Here is a 16,914-nt window from a genome sequence, read left to right as displayed (position 1 = left end):
CAAGAGCCGAGATACACCAGTCTAGTTCTAGTGTCCGTAGGAGGCAGACATGACCTGTTTTGCAGGTCATCCTGCTAATTTTATTTTTTATTTTATTCTATTTTTTTTTTTTCTTCTTTTTTGTACAGGTTTCTTCCGGACGCAGGGGTGGCTCCATCGTGTTCCACTTTAGTTGCCCCCCTGCGGGCGCGTACTCAGGTACCCGGCAGCCACCCAGTCCCCACTAATCTGCTTCCGCAGCGGAATTCCGGCGGACCCACGGCTCCCGTGTTGAGTCCGCCGAGGGGGTGGTTATTGCTGCGCCTGAAAACGTCGGAAGGTGAGTATGGCAGTATCCTGTAACTCACCCTCACCCCCACCCCCTCCACCCCCGCCGGGGATGTCACCACAACCACCTCTTGTCCTGGCCCCCTTTTTAGCTTAGGGAGGCTGATGGCTCTTGGGGGCACTGCACGCTTGCCTGGGCATCCTTTTTGCGGGGGGAAAACTTCCTTGGGGCACCCTCGTTTCTAGGGCCTGGCCCTTTAAGACGGCCGATTCTGTTCTTTCGGCTCCTTCCCGTACCTGCGGGTTTCTTCCGGCTAACTCCTGGCCTTCGGGGCCCCCGCACTCCCAGAGAATCGGCGCTGCGTCCCCGCTTCTGCTGCTGCCTCCGGGCGTTACCGCGATCGCGGGCGTCCGTTTCCGGCAGCATTTTTCTACTCGAGGCCCCGGCTTTTCTCCAGCCTAGGCCGCAGGTCACGTGGGGCGGAGCTCCATCTCCGCCTTCTGCCTTCCCGGGCTTTTTTTCTCCTCCCTCCCCTCTGTGGGCGGTGCCCTGGGAGCCGCGTTTTTTCCTACCAATCCAGCACCAGCGCGGGCTGCTGGGGGGGCGTGTCTTTCTCGACTACGGCTCCTGTCCTGCCTGCACCTGTCGTATCTTGCTTCTCCTGCGCCTCGGCTCTCTGGACGTGCTTCTGTGGGACACAGCACCTTGGGTCTGGTAGGCAGCCTCTGGCTGACTCTTTTTTGCTTTGCAGGCTCCTCCAGCGCCCTCATGTCTTCTTCTGGTCGGGCCCCCACTCCCCCTGCCGCCATTTCCACTCATTACGCCTGTTCCGTATGTAATAGGAAGTTCCCATGCGGTCAGTCTTCCTCTCTCTGCGTGCAGTGCCTTCCCCCCAGGCCCACCCAGTCCGCCCCTGCGGCCCCCTCTTTGTCGGTCCTTCCGGAATGGGCTGCTACCCTGTCCCAGGCCATAGGTAACCTTGCCAGCCTCTCCCAATCCCTAGCGCAGTCCCTGGACCGTCTGCCCGCTCAGATTGCGGCCGCCTCGGGCAGGGACCCCCCCGCCGGGGATGTCAGTTCCCGCTCTGGTACGAGGTCCGGCAAGCGACCTCGCACAGCCTCGGCTGGGTCCCATTCTTCCTCAGCTACCCCGGATCACTCCCCGGTTAGGTCTGAGTCGGGCGAAATTTCTTCTTCAGCCGCTTCCGCCGTTCCTGGGGACTCCTCCGCTTCTGATTCTGAATCAGAGCGGTGCTCGGCGATGTCTGCGGCCATTCAGGACCTCATCAAAGCCGTCCGTGACGCGCTCCATGTGCAGGACGTTCCCTCCTCCTCCTCCCTGGAGTCGGTGTCCTTCCGCCGGACTAGGCGTTCCACTGTGGTCTTCCCGAATCACGAGGATCTGGACGCACTTCTGGCTAAAGAGTGGCGTCATCCTGATCGGCGCCTTCATCTTACCAAGGCCTCTGACGTCCCCTATCCTTTTTCTGAGGAATCTGTCAATACTTGGACGGTTCCTCCTCAGGTAGACCCTCAGGTTGCTCGCCTGGCGAAGGCTACTACCCTTCCCCTGGCTGACGCGGCTTCCTTGTCGGATCCCGCTGACAAACGGGTCGACTCTTTGGCCAAGTCTGTTTTCATCGCAGCGGGTGCCGCCATCCGTCCTGCGTTTGCCGCCTCCTGGGTGGCTAAGTGTTGTGCCTTTTCATAGGTAAATGCATTGATATCCAATTCATTATTGTCAAGATGAATCTTCATTGCCTTTAAGAGCCATGCTCGACTATAGTTGCAATTTTGTATGCCTTAAATAGGCCAAATTAAGGTCACACAAAGGTTTATATTCTTCAATGTTATTCTTCTCATGAATGTACCAGTCTGAGAAGATGCCTCCTTGTTTACTTACTTAAATTTATGACGGGAGAAAAAGATAAGATGCAGCTGGTGATAATTACCTATACAATTAGGCATTTATTAATGAAGCAAAATATATAATATGTATGTATTCATTTATTGAGCCTTAGTTAGTCCTCAGACATAAGACAATCAGTAGGACATATATATATTTGTTTATATTATATTGTTATATGTTACGAAGACAACATGTATCCAGTATATTGTATATATTTCTCATTAGAAGAGTGTCTGTGAAGATGTGTATTTTGTAACAATTAATCACATCTTTGGTATGACAGAGGAGGTACTGATATCTCTGTGAGAAAACAAGCCATTTACGATCCATAAATTAAATGTGAGAAACCTTCAGAGAGACGCCTAGAGGTCTGTCTCTAATTGCTACAAGTGTCAGAATTAATCCCTATGGCTTTGAATTAAAGCTTCTAAGGTCAAAATGTATATTCGGACTTATATAAGTTAACCCTTTATACTATGATGCAAATAGCTTATACAGCAGTGCCACCTATGTGTCAGTAGGTGACATTACAACAGTAGCAAAAATGCATTCTGGGTAGGGTTATGATGTCACATTTTATCAATGGTCACGCCCATCCGACAATGATTGGAAAGTTCCCAAACTAGGAAGGTGTGTCTAACTGATAAGTTTGGGATCATAAGCCATAGAGAGAAAGTAAGAGAAAGTAAGAGAAAGTGAGAAGGAAGGAGAAAGAAGGAAGGAGAGGAGAAGTTGAGGTCTATCAAGATGAAAGCCATGGTGAGATGTGCTATGATGGACCACCCAGCTTTCCTAGGAGCAGAAGTAAGATTCCTACTAGGACTTGGTAAGAGACACAGAAAATGATATTTCATTTTATTAAGACTAATTTGATAGTGTGGGTGAAATTATACCATCTAGATTGGCGAATAAATAAATAATTAAATTAATTGATCATCTCCATATTGAGATGTAGTCTTAGCATATTGTGAGGCTTCATTCTACCTGCAGAAGAATCTAGACTCATAATCTAGTAAAGCATTAAATGATTGCTTTTATATATATATATATATATTGATAGAACATTCTTCGCCAAGCTAAGTGATGGATTCCCACAAGAAGGACTTATTTCAAGTCCTTCCATTTAAGATATGGTCTAGCAAAATTCTAGATCCCTGTTATTTGTCTTAATAGTCTTACCAATTTTATATATTTGAAAATAGTCCAGGATGGGGCGGAAGGATATAGTTATCTTTTCTAAGTTATATCCTTGGATGGATTTGCCCATGCCTGAAGTCATGTGATGTGTAGTTGGTTGGGGGGGCAGAATGTATTTAGCATTCTATATTGATGTCTAGGATTAGACATGCCCATCCTGATATCATGAGGTTTTCTCTGAACAGAAGTAATGTATATAACTTATGTTCATATTTTGATATCCTAACCTAATGATAGCTTTGTTATAATGTGACAAGTTATTTCCACTCACATGTATTGTTAAGCTTGTAATGCTTTATATTAACACTATATATATATTCATTTGCCTGTATCAATATGTTTAATTACTTATATATGTTTATAATCTTGTAACCAATAAATCTGCATATTTTTATAATACCTGTGTATTATTGTATACTGCAGAACTACATTTTATCATTAACATCATCTCACGTCAAAAAGAACTTATTTATCTGAGGAAATAGTCGGACTCAGATGTGAATTGTATCAATTAGGTTGTCTACAATTCACCAGGTCATGATTTTAAGAATTTATGACAAATTTTATAAATTTTATTTTTTTATGATTAATAATTTTTATGACCATAATTAATAATTCTTAATTGAATTATTACCCACCGACATAAGGCCTGCGCTATCTGGGCAAAACAGCTTGTTCGCGCTTTACCCCCAGACTCTGATCAAGGGGAACTGGCAGTGCTTGCCTCTCAAATTTATCAGGCGTCCAAATTTCTTTGCGATGCCTCTATGGAATCGGCCCGCCGATCCGGCCGTGCGGCCGCTAACTCTGTGGCCATCCGCCGCACCATCTGGCTTCGTTCTTGGGCGGCAGATGCCGCCTCCAAGAAGGCTCTGATTTCCCTTCCCTTTCTCGGCGGGAAGCTCTTTGGGAAGCGTTTGGAGGAGCTCATCTCGGAGGCCACTGGCGGTAAGAGCTCTCTTCTTCCCCAGAATCAGCCTCGCCGCCGTCGCTTTCCTGGGTCGTCCTCTCGGGCGCAGTCCTTTCGGGCCCCCCCTGCCCGATCTGACAAGAAGGCCTCCAGGCCTTCCTTTAAGACCAAGCCCTCCTGGCATGCCAAGCCCAAACCTGCTCGCCCCCAGTCCACTAAACCTCCTTCCGCATGACTCTGTCAAGGTGGGAGGGCGTCTGCTCGCCTTTCAGGACGTCTGGCAAGCAAGTGTAGAAGACGCTTGGGTTCTGGAGGTAGTCTCCTCCGGATACAGGATCGAATTTTCCGATCTTCCGCCGGGTCGGTTCTTCCTGACGTCGCCCCCCAGGTCCCCCTCCGGGGAAGAAGATTTTTTTCAGGCCATTCGTTCCCTTCGCTCTCTAGGGGTCATCGTTCCGGTTCCAGAGTCAGAACGCTTTCGGGGGTTCTATTCGAATCTGTTCACGGTTCCCAAAAAGGACGGTTCGCTCCGTCCTATCCTGGACCTGAAGGCGCTGAACTGCTTTGTCCGGGTCCGTCACTTTCGTATGGAATCCCTCCGGTCGGTGATCGCCTCCTTGGAGTCGGACGAGTTCCTGTCGTCCATAGACATTCAGGACGCCTATCTCCACGTCCCCATTGCCCTCTCCCACCAAAGGTTCCTTCGCTTCGCGGTAGGTTCTCTTCATTTCCAATTCGTAGCCCTGCCCTTCGGCCTGGCCTCTGCTCCGAGGGTCTTCACCAAGGTGTTGGCGCCTCTCATGGCCCTTCTTCGTGCCAGGGGGGTCGCCTTGATACCTTACCTGGACGATCTTCTGATTCGGGCCCCGTCGTTGGAGGACAACCTGTCCAGCCTGCACATCACCCTCTCAGCTCTTGCCCAGTTCGGGTGGCTCGTCAACCACTCCAAGTCCTCCCTCGTCCCATGCCAGAGGATGCCCTTCCTGGGCATGATTTTCGACACTCGCCTCGGGCGGGTGTTTCTCCCCCCAGAAAAGATTGCCTCCCTTCAGGCGGGGGTGACGCTTCTCCGCGGCCCGTCCACCCTGACTATCAGGACGTGTATGCGCGTCCTGGGGAGGATGGTGGCTTCCTTCGAAGCCATTCCCTATTCCCAATTCCACTCCCGGGACCTTCAGTTGTTTCTTCTATCCAGGTGGGACAAGTCCCAGGCAGGTCTCGATCGCCTGGTTCGTCTCCCTCTCCAGCTTCGCCAGGACCTTTCCTGGTGGCTTCTTCCTCGGACGGTGTCCCTGGGCCGTTCCTTTCTTCCCCCCAGTTGGCGGGTGGTCACGACGGACGCCAGCCTCTCGGGTTGGGGAGCTGTCCTCGACTCTCTCACAGTCCAGGGTCTTTGGTCTGCTCAGGAGTCCTCCCTGCAGATAAATGTACTCGAGCTCAGGGCAATTTTCCTGGCACTGTCTCACTGGACCCCACGTCTTCGCGGTCTCCCGGTCCGGGTTCAAACAGACAATTCCACCGCCGTGGCTTATCTGAACCACCAAGGGGGCACCAGGAGCGTGATGGCCTTGCAGGAAGCCTCCCATATCCTGCGCTGGGCGGAAAACCACGTTCCCGTCCTCTCCGCGGTGCACATTCCCGGGGTCGACAATTGGGCGGCAGACTTCCTCAGTCGTCAGCTAGTCGACCCGGGCGAATGGTCTCTTCACCCAGAGGTGTTCCTCCAACTTTGTCACCGATGAGGAACTCCGGACGTGGATCTTTTCGCGTCACGTCTCAACCACAGGATTCCGCGCTATGTCGCGCGGTCCAGAGACCCTCAGGCTTTCGCGGTAGACGCCCTAGTTCTGCCTTGGTCTCAGTTCAACCTTCTGTACCTGTTCCCCCCCATTCCCCTCCTGCCCCGAGTGCTCAAGCGTCTCAAGGCAGCCCGGGTTTCGGCAATCCTGGTGGCTCCGGATTGGCCCCGCAGGGCGTGGTACGCAGATCTAGTGTTTCTGCTCGCCGACGCTCCGTGGCGACTTCCTCTGCGCCACGATCTCCTTTCTCAGGGTCCTCTGTACCACCCGAATTTACTTCAGCTTCGTTTGACGGCGTGGCCGTTGAGACCGCGGTCTTGAAGTCCCGTGGCCTCTCGGATTCTGTCATTCAGACGATGCTTCACGCTCGCAAACCCCAGTCAGCCCGTATTTACTACCGGACCTGGAGAGCGTATTTTGCCTGGTGCGAGTCTGGGCGCTTCCGCCCTCTTCATTTCTCCGTCCCTAACGTTCTGGCCTTCCTTCAGGCCGGTTTTGAGAAGGGTCTTCGCCTGGCTTCTCTCAGAGGACAGATTTCGGCCCTCTCAGTCCTTTTCCAACGTCCTGTGGCCTCGCGGGCTCAGGTTAGGACTTTCCTACAGGGTGTCGCTCGCCGAGCCCCCCCCCTTTCGTTTTCCAGTGGAGCCGTGGGACCTGAATCTCGTCCTTGGCGCCCTTCAGTTTTCTCCCTTCGAGCCTTTGGCAGAGATATCTCTGTCGTTTGTCTCGTTCAAGGTGGCCTTCTTAGTGGCAGTCACCTCCATCCGCCGGGTTTCCGAACTGGCGGCGCTTTCTTGCCGTTCGCCTTTCCTGGTTTTCCATCAGGACAAGGTGGTGTTGCGTCCCGTTCCCTCTTTTCTTCCAAAGGTGGTCTCCTCGTTTCATATCAATTTAGAGATCGTCCTTCCCTCTTTCTGCCCTAATCCTTCTCACCCTAGGGAGAAATCCCTCCATTGCCTTGACGTTGTTCGGGCCCTTCGCCTGTACCTTCGCCTCACGGAACCTTTCCGTCGTTCGGATTCCCTTTTCGTGGTCCCGGCGGGTCCTCGTAGGGGTTTGCCTGCCTCCAAGGCCACCATCTCTCGCTGGGTTCGGTCGGCTGTCAAGGAGGCCTATATCGCAAAGGGCCATGCTCCCCCTTCCAGGTTGACCGCTCATTCGACTAGGGCAGTTGGGGCTTCCTGGGCGGTGCGTCATCAGGCATCTGCTTCCCAGGTCTGCCGGTCCGCCACCTGGGCGTCAGTTCACACTTTCTCTAAGTTTTATCACATTCATTCTCTGGCTTCCACTGACGCTAGCCTGGGGCGCAAGGTTCTGCAAGCAGCTGTGCTTTAGATTGGCGACATGGCGTTCTTCTTCCCTCCCTCAGGGACTGCTTTGGGACGTCCCATGGTGCTGTGTCCCCCAATGCCATGCACGAGAAAAATGGATTTTTTGTACTCACCGTAAAATCCTTTTCTCGTAGTAGGCATTGGGGGACACAGATCCCTCCCATTTTCTTACTGAGTTTCTTCTTGTTGTGGTCCCGGCGATTTGTGGTCGTTGGGTTTCCCCAGTTGAAGACTTGTTGGCGTTCAGTTTTCTGTTTGTTCAGGTGTATGGCGTTCCTACTGCTTTTGTACCGACTGGTGTATCTCGGCTCTTGCAGAGGGGTATAGCCCACCTGGGCGGAGCCAACACTTTTTTGTTTCTAGTGTCAGCCTCCTAGTGGCAGCTGGGCATATACCCATGGTGCTGTGTCCCCCAATGCCTACTACGAGAAAAGGATTTTACGGTGAGTACAAAAAATCCATTTATTGCAGTTTTTCCCTTCTGCTGGAACGACTTCTGGCTTGGTCACCAAAAACTGCATGAAAAACTTCGGTGGCGTTTTGTGAATCCTACCCAACGCCTCATTTACTTGTCAGTGATTTTCCTCAGTGACTGTGCGCCAAAACGAGGATTGAAGACTATAAAGAGATAAGGTATAAGGGCTCATGCACACAACAGTTGTTGTTTTGCGGATCCGTAAGACGCGGATACTGGCCATGTGCGTGTATCGCAGATCGGCCAGCCCATAATACAGCAGTCGTATCCTTGCCTGTAATGCGTGCAATGATAGGACGTCTTATTTTTTTGCGGAATGGACATGTAGACATACGGATACGAAACGCACACAGTTATTTCTGTTTTTTAGCGGCCCGAATGAAGTTAATGGTTCCGCATACGGGACACGTAACGGACACGGACAAAAAATAAATAAATAAAAATACATTCATGTGCATGAGCCCTCATCTAAACCGGTTCTTTCTTTAGGCCTGCACCTGGTTTTGGCTCAAAATCCCTGATGGACAACACTGACTGAACACAGATTGTGTGAGTAAGGCATAAAGCCGCGTTCACTTCAGCGTTGTGAACTTAGTCAGTCTGTTCCATGCACCGCCGGATCCCCATTCATTATAAAACAGGATCCGGCTACTTTCTGGCATGTACACTGTACAATGGTGACCGTAAGTTCACAATGCAGATGTGAACCCAGCCTAAGCGATTGCGTAGCACAGAACTTGTTATGGGGGTTTCAAACAGTCAATGTTTGATCAGTGATTTCCATCAGTGATTTTGAACCAGAACCAGGTGCGGGTTAAAACCACAGAACAGGAGCAAATCTTTCCATTATACCTCATCTCTGTGTAGCTCCACTCCTGGTTTCGGCTTACAATAACTGATGGAAATAACTGAGCAAACACCGATTGTATGAAAGTGGGTTCAGACAGAACCAGTACATTTTCTATTTTAGATGTATAGGAACAATAAAAAAAAAAAGAAAACTGCAAATTTCTATAATATTATGAAAGGACTTTAGGCCGGAATATTCCCTCTTTGGACTCAATACGACATGTAAAGCTAACCAGGAGTAAATGGCACACACCAAGATGCTGCTGCACTGGCCAATGTTACCCAAGGCCAAGGAGATGTAGACAAACATGAGGGCATAGCTGATGAGAACTGTGGTTAAGTCGCTTGTGCTTTCCCGGTTTATTTCATCCTCAATGCTCCTCTCCGCAGAAAAGGCAATTGATAAATTTGTGTTGTTGTAACTCTTCACAAACTTGAGATATCTAAGAAAAAAGTCAGAAAACAAATTTAAATGAAGACAAGTGGCAAGTGAAACTGTAATCTATACAGTGTAGTATGTATATATAGAGTAAATATTTACGCGATAATTGGATTTTTTGTACTCACCGTAAAATCCTTTTCTCGTAGTAGGCATTGGGGGACACAGCACTAGACATAAAAAGTGTTGGCTCCTTCCCGTTGGGCTATACCCTCTCCACAGACACTAGGCAGCTCAGTTTGTACCAAAAGCAGTAGGAGAGAGAAGAAAGGCAAGGAACCAACAACTCCCGTACCGGGAAAGATCAAGAGACCAGCCCGGAGAAGCTGAAGTAAAACAACATAGGGAGGGATCTGTGTCCCCCAATGCCTACTACGAGAAAAGGATTTTACGGTGAGTACAAACAATCCAATTTTCTCGTGCATGGCATTGGGGGACACAGCACCATGGGACGTCCCAAAGCAGTCCCCGAGGGTGGGAAGAACAACCATGCCACCTGTGGGCATACAGGTGCGGGAGAACCATGTGACCCAACAGGAGAAAAGGACGGAATAGGCAGGAAGCCTCATAACAAGGGAGAAACTCCAAGGAGGCCACAGTGACGACTGTCAGCACCCCAGGACAAATGCCTGGGAGAAGGTCCCAAATGCAAGAAAAAGGCAAAGGAACACCCAGCTCAGCCGAAGGCTGGAGGGAAAGTAGGACAGCGTCGCGTATCGGATCTACCCAACATCCCAATTGCCTCAGGCGAAAGCACAGACACCCTGAGGAGAACCCCTGAAGGGCCAGGGGAGCAAGGAAACATGGAATCACTGAAGGCCAAAACGAGAGTGAAGCTATAGCAAGGCTCACATGTGAGTGGAGCGGGTCTCCTCTCACCTCAAAGCAGGTGAAAAAATTAAGCGCCCTATTGAAAGGAAAAGATCCTAAAGGCGCTAAGGGAAACCGCCAACCCCAGGAAGGGGAGGGGGTTGTAAGTAAAAACGAGGGAAAGAGAAAAGACAAGACCTGCATCCCCAACCAGGAGACGAGGAACGAGCCTCTGAAAACAAAATATCGCTGAGAAGCGCAAGACCGGAGAAACTCTGGCGAAACTCATTATGAGGGAAGAAGGGAACCAGATGCAAGCCCAGGAATCTCAGCAGGGGCACACTGGAGTGAGGGAAGCCATAGCAAGGCTCACATATGAAGGGAGCAGGACTCCCCCCACTGCAAAGCAGGTGATGAAGTTAAACGTCCTATTGGAAAGTGAAAACCCCCAAAGGCGCTAAGGGAAACCGCCAACCCTTGGAAAGGGAGGGGGTAGGAAGTAAGGGCCAGGTAAAAAGAAAAAAATAAGAGAAGACCTGCATCCCAAAATCAGGAGATGAGGAACAAGCCTCTGAAAACAAAATATCGCTGAGAAGCGCAAGACCGGAGAAACCCCGGCTAAATGAAGTATCAGGGAGATGCAGGGCAAGGAAATCTCTTCAAACAGGAGGAAGTCCCTCCCGAAGGAGACCATAAGGTGGAAATGCAAACTGTAGCACTAAACCACTCAATACCAGGTACTTGAAGTGGGAGGATGGGAAGACAGACATGAACCCCATGAGGTCCAAAAGGCTATTGGAACCCGCAAGGGGAACAATCAACCCAGGCCCCTCCCAAACAACGATAATCCTACAGAATCTGTGTGGTCAAATGAACGGGGACAGGGACTCCAGAAAGGAGTACCCGCAATGGGCTCACAAGGAACCGAACCACCAGAGGACAACAAAAAAACTGAATATCCAAGAAAAAATGAAAAGAACCACCCTATGGGAAGGAATTGGCCATGGACAACTAGCCATTCAAAGAATAGTGGCTAGCAATCAGCATACATTGTCCCGGGGAGGGCAAATTCAGCGGCTTGGGTTGTACCACTAAAACAACAGACGCCCATATGCATAAGGAATGGTGAAGTCGCTATAAAAGAAGCGGGAGTGACTACACGAAATGTAGAAACCAGCTGCGACCGACATACAGAAGGCTCCCAGGGGGAGAGAGTACCAGATGGGCGCAGACAATAGCAAGGTCCCAAAGGACTGCCTTCTGTTAGATAGTACAACTAAGCATAGATATAAGGGAACACCCGGACCCAGAAGGAACTACGGAACCCTGTCCTATGTCAGAGCAATCAGCAGAAAATTCACCTACCAGGCAGGTGTGTGACGCTCAGTGGTTCTGTCCCTGAAACATCAGGGAGGACGTCCAGCGAGGATATGTCGCTGACCCCAGGAGGATTCCGTGGCGGAGGACATCCAGTGATGGCCGAAAAACTGCCGCAGCGGCCGGTGCTCAGCAAGCTACGTATCCCAACAAGGAGAAGATCCAGTGGAGATCACTGTACTCCACCAGGAATGGTCCGCCCTGTAATAGAAAACAACGCGGATACTCCTTTATAATATGTGGAACGCGGAGTGCAGCCGAAAGTAGTATTTGATAAAGATGGCAATAGCAACCCTAGCACAAAGACCAACAACCACCTGGCCATGGTGTAGGGAGCGTGGTTGTATGTGGACCACCCACCAGATCAGAACAGATCAGTCATATACTGGGTACACCAGAAGTAGTAATAGACCAACAAGGAGGAGGTTGGGCTGGCCCACCCCTGCCAGATATGGCTACCATGTTCGTGCTGAACCAGGATGCCGAAAAGGGAAGTAACCAACAGCCGCAGCACAGATTAGAGCCCAGGGAAGGAAGCACCCAGTAATACAGAAACTGTATGGGCCACAGATTGCACCAGAGGGCCCAGAACGTGGGTACTAAAAATACACGCCCAAAACCGAGGTAAAGTGGCTGCATGTTGCACACTAAGGAGGGTGGAAACAAAGCCACAGCATCCAGGAATGCGACCGCATTTGGAGGGTACAGGTCCTCAACCTGTAAGGTAGAAATGAGGCTGTGTAGTGCAGAGATACGACAGAGAGGTGCAATGGGTACAGCATCTGGAGATGGCAGAGGTACTAGGTCTAAGATTAGAGCGATGGGTCCACATGGAGCACCCTAGGACCAGAGAAGTGCAACGGCTGCCACGTTAGCTATGGCACCTATATTTCGCTCGGGAAGGAAAAAATAGGGCTGCACGGTACCACAAGGAACGACAGGTGCACACCACAACAAGGTAAGTGCAATGGCAACTGAAGAATGCCCTCTTTTTCACCTAAAAAGAGCGAAATAGGGCCGCATGGCACACCATAGAGCCCGACAGGTGTAACGGCTGCAGCATCAGAGACGGTGCAGGAACTCACCTAAGAAGGGAGTAAGATGGCTGTTTGGTGCACTCTAGATGAGGTTGCAGTGGCAAAGGCACTACAAAGTGGCCTCAATATCTCGTCCAGTAAGGGAGAAATAGTGCAGCACGGAACAATAGAGCCCACCAGGGATACTGGATACAGCATCAGGAGATGGTGTAGGGACTCTACCCATGAAGGGAGCAAGGTGGCTGGAAACAGACAGGTGCAATTGCTACGGCAATTGAAGGCGGCCTGTGTATTTCGCCCGGTAGGGGGAAATAGTGCCGCATGGAACACCTAACCAGTCAGCAGGAACTCTACCTATGAAAGTAACAAGGCAGCTGGAAACAGACAGATGTAATCGCCACGGCATAGAAGCCGGCCTGTATTCTCTGGTACAGGCATTACAAAAGAACCTTTAGAGGCCGAGAAGGGGAGCCAACCCTACAAGTGGCGTTTGCCTGAATTATCAGCTTGCCTAAAACATAGCCCCTGGATAGGGGAACCAGGAAGGTCTGTCGTGCACAGCCTACGGGGGCGTACATACCAGAGACACCGCGTAGGTGTCCCAGTTGCTAAGCACGGTGACGGCTGCCTCACATGTGTGGTAATTACCTGTGCAGGCAGGAGGGCGCCATCCGAAAGTCCACTAGAGGGGCACCAAACCTGGTAGGGTAGGTACCACCATGCACGTTTGACTTGACCACGCAGAGGGATTCTGCACGGTGGAAGACCGCCTGATGCTCTGTTCCGAGGGAATCGGTGCAGAGGTGTCCCCAGAGGCAACTGACAGAGAAGGCTTCGTCACCAGCCTCCGGACTGTTCTGGGGGACCCGAGGATGCCGGGGAGGGGTGGAAGCTAGTTGAGACCACCCTAGGGTGGTCCATGGGCTACTCCTTGCGTGACCCTGTATCTTAGCGTGCGCGTGGCTCAGGGGCGAAGGAGACCGCAATTTGTAGGTAGCGCTCCAGCGAATCCGCCAGGGACTGAAGGATCGCCATGGAGGGAGCCCATTCGCGGGGGAGGGGGGGGGGGGGCCCTACCACAAAAGGGTGGGAGGGGGGACAAGGCGACCACGTGGAAACCTCCGTAGACAACGGACGCATGAAAATCATGGCGATCCGATACGGAGGCTGGGAGAGGAGGCCCCATAGAGCAGCAGGGCTGACCTATCTGACCCCGGAAACAACAGTTCTCAAGAGGTGCTGCAGCAGCTATATAGTAGGTAGGAAACCTCATTCAGGTGGCAGGGCTCCAGGAGAATGCAGCAATAGAGAGGGGAGAGAGGGAAGGGGCCTGTGGAGCAATTCAGCCAGAGGCTGTCTACCGTACCCCAGGAGTTGTGCAGCGCACCCAGCGCAGAAGATGGCGACCGGAGATAGCAGGAGTCGGCGACCAGAGAAAGAAGGAGCCGACAGCCGGAGAAAGAACCGCCCCTCAGAGAGAGAGCAGAGAACCTGGGGCCGGCTTGGCAGGCAGAAGAGGCCCCTCCCAGGCTCCCCCCCACGGAGGGGAGGAGACGGAGTAAGCCCGGGAAGAGAGAAAGTGGGCGGGGAGTTGCGGCCTAGTAGGCCCGAAAAGCCGGGGACTAAAGAAATGGAGCGCGGCTGGGAGCGAACGGCCGCGACCGCGATAGTGCCCCAGAATTGCCGCGACGAACGGGGGCCAGGTGGGGGAGAGAACTGAGGAAGAGACCCCCAGGGAGAGAAAAAACGGAAGGCCAGGGGCTTCAGGGGCCAGGATACAGCTGAGAGAAAAAACCCACAAGCTATGTAGCAGGGGCAAGGCATTGTCCCACACAGCAATAAAAGCTGTATCATGTATCCGGGTAGGGAACATGAGGGGGGAACGCGTCCAGGCCCGGGAAGGAGGGTGGGATCCCTAATCTAACATACTCACCCTCAGACGTCTTCAGGCGCGGCAGTAACCACCCCCTCGGCGGACTCAACACGGGAACCGTGGGACTGCCGGAATTCCACTGCGGAAGCAGATTTGGGGACTGGGTGGCTGCCAGGTACCTGAGTACGCGTCCGCAGGGGGGCAACTAAAGTGGAACACGATGGAGCCACCCCTGCCGCAGGCCGAAACCTGCAGAGAAAGAAATAATTATTAAAGAAAAAATAAAATAAAAAAAGTAGCAGGATGACCTGCACAAAAAAGCAGGTCAGGTCTGCCTCCTATGGACACTAGAACAAGACTGACCTGCCTAGTGTCTGTGGAGAGGGTATAGCCCAACGGGGAGGAGCCAACACTTTATGTCTAGTGTCGCCTCCTAGTGGTAGTTGGACATATACCATGGTGCTGTGTCCCCCAATGCCATGCACGAGAAATATATATATCCCCATCTCTGTGTATAATATATATTATAGACATAGATACACACTTCCGCTTTCCTACTGTGGTTTCATGTTTTTTTATATGTTCCACAGCCTCACGAGTGGACTCCAGGTCAATGACACGACATAAGACATAGAATATACGTACTCTTTCTCCCAGGCTTTTGCTTTATTGATTTTCTCTGTGTCATTGTGGAAGTTGTTCACAGGGAAAGTAATCACGAGGGCTGTAGCGTTGTTGTAATGCTCTCCTGCAAGAAAGTATTGTCATTAAAGTTGCATGTTTTGTCGTGGGACTTTGGCGTGGACACCAGCACTGAAGGTTCACTGGTGGCCGCGTGGTTTCTGCCTCCTATTCTCAGCACGGCCATGTTTTCCACAATCCTCAGCTCTGCCTTCTATTGAAATGAATGGGAGGCAGAAGCCACGCGGCTGCCAAAGGGATTTCATCCAAAAATTTAGCTGGGCTTTCTACGCCAAAATTTCACTGTTAAAACCCACTGTGTGAACGGCCCCTAACAGGGTTTCAGTTTGTACACATACACACAGGTAATTCACAATGAAATATATGGATTTTTCTGTGTTAGCAGGTGTGAATACGGCCTAACCTGGATAGACCCTTGTCGGCACATGCCGTCTGGTGCCCTCTCCTGGTTCACAATGCCATTTTTGAGAGAAGCATGAAGTAGTGGCCCCTTACACATAAAAACAATAAAACAATTACATTTTTTGGGGGGGAAGTTTGATCTTAGTAGTTGTAGTGCACTCAGGAATTCTGTGCACGCTGCGAGCCTACCAGAGAGCTGGGCCGACCTACCAGAACTGAGCTGTCAATCGGTAAAGCCAATGACACCGATACACATTTCTACTCATGAGACTAAGGTAAGCCATTCTATGCCTCCCTGCCATCTAGTTATAGATCACTTCACTTAATTGGAAACCGAGCACACAGACATACATATGAACACATTCAAATGTGCATAGAAAATCATAGAACACATTCATCATACCATCATAGCCTCCAAGCACAAGCCAAGGGAAGACTGGCCCACCAAATGTACCCAGGCATGGATCATGAAGGGGCGACGTATCATTTAGCGATGTGGGAGATCTGTAAAGATTTGGGAGGGAGTAGTTAAAACAAATCATTGTTTTATCTACTTTATATGTAAAAAAAAAAAAATATATAAAAATCTCAATAGCCCAATAGGCCAGCCTATGTTTATAACTTACTGCACACAGTATAAGAAATGGGTGTGGTAGTCCGCCATGACAAAGAAGTCATCGCTGACAGAATGGTTCAATACTGAATAGCTGTTCTGGAAATAGTTCAGGACACTGAAGATGGTGCAATTATTATTATATGGAGCCAGAGGAGTCAGGCAGATGTCTTTCAGCATCACAGTCTCATTTTGATATTCAGCAGTTATGTTTTCAATGGCATTTTGTAGAGTCATAACCTGGGGGAGGAAAGTAGAAAAGGTCAGTAACGTTATTAAAGGGGTTCTCAAGTATTTTCATATTGACTCCTTAAGATAGATAGGTCATCAATATGAGATTGGCAGGGGTCCGACTCCTGGTGAGTGCTGCGGCCACCGCACAGTGCCGTCCATTGGATAGCAGCTGCGCCTGGTATTGCAGCTCAGCCCCATTCACTTGAACAGGAGTGAGCTGCGCCTAGGCCAGGTGAACCTAACGTCATATGGCCTAGGAAGAGGCCTATGCACCGACGGAGCACCGCAGCCTCTTCATGCGGCTGATCAGCATGTCGCACCCCTGCCGATCTCATATTGATGTCCTATCCTAAAAACACCTTTAATAATAAAGTTAAGTACAAATGCAGCCAAACCGTCTTCCCATCCTATCGAAAGAAATGGCAAAAATCGACACAACTTAGTTAGGCCCTAACCGTTGGCCTCCACTGGCTGAATGAAGGGCAGTGTATGTGCCAGGAGCTTTCCAGGCGCTCATGCCACATGTGCCCAGCAAGTAAGGCAGGTCACCACAAAAACATACGGCACAGCATGGACAAGTATGAACTATGATATATGTGCAAAACTATTGTGAACAATCTATTTGGTCGTCAATAAATATGTCTGCTGCCTTTCATATCAATTCTATAAAAATACAAATCTTTCATGAGC

The 16,914-nt window shown here is 50.5% G+C and overlaps 1 protein-coding gene across 1 annotated transcript in view; it reads right to left on the bottom strand.

The window, feature by feature from the left end:
* The window catches only part of NPC1 (NPC intracellular cholesterol transporter 1), a 105,997-nt gene that overhangs the window by 39,635 nt on the left and 49,448 nt on the right, over positions 1 to 16,914 (bottom strand). Inside the window, exons 9-12 of the mRNA XM_040431901.1 lie at positions 16,004 to 16,230; positions 15,781 to 15,881; positions 14,919 to 15,021; positions 8,991 to 9,180 (exon numbers count right to left, since the gene is read on the bottom strand). Coding sequence (XP_040287835.1) covers positions 8,991 to 9,180; positions 14,919 to 15,021; positions 15,781 to 15,881; positions 16,004 to 16,230 — 621 coding nt within the window. The remainder of the gene's footprint in view (positions 1 to 8,990; positions 9,181 to 14,918; positions 15,022 to 15,780; positions 15,882 to 16,003; positions 16,231 to 16,914) is intronic.

Source organism: Bufo bufo, chromosome 5 (assembly GCF_905171765.1).
Source record: "Bufo bufo chromosome 5, aBufBuf1.1, whole genome shotgun sequence".
In the NCBI taxonomy this organism is placed as follows: Eukaryota; Metazoa; Chordata; class Amphibia; order Anura; family Bufonidae; genus Bufo; species Bufo bufo.
Note: the sequence above shows the minus strand (reverse complement) of the source record. Positions and strands in the feature narration are given on the sequence as shown.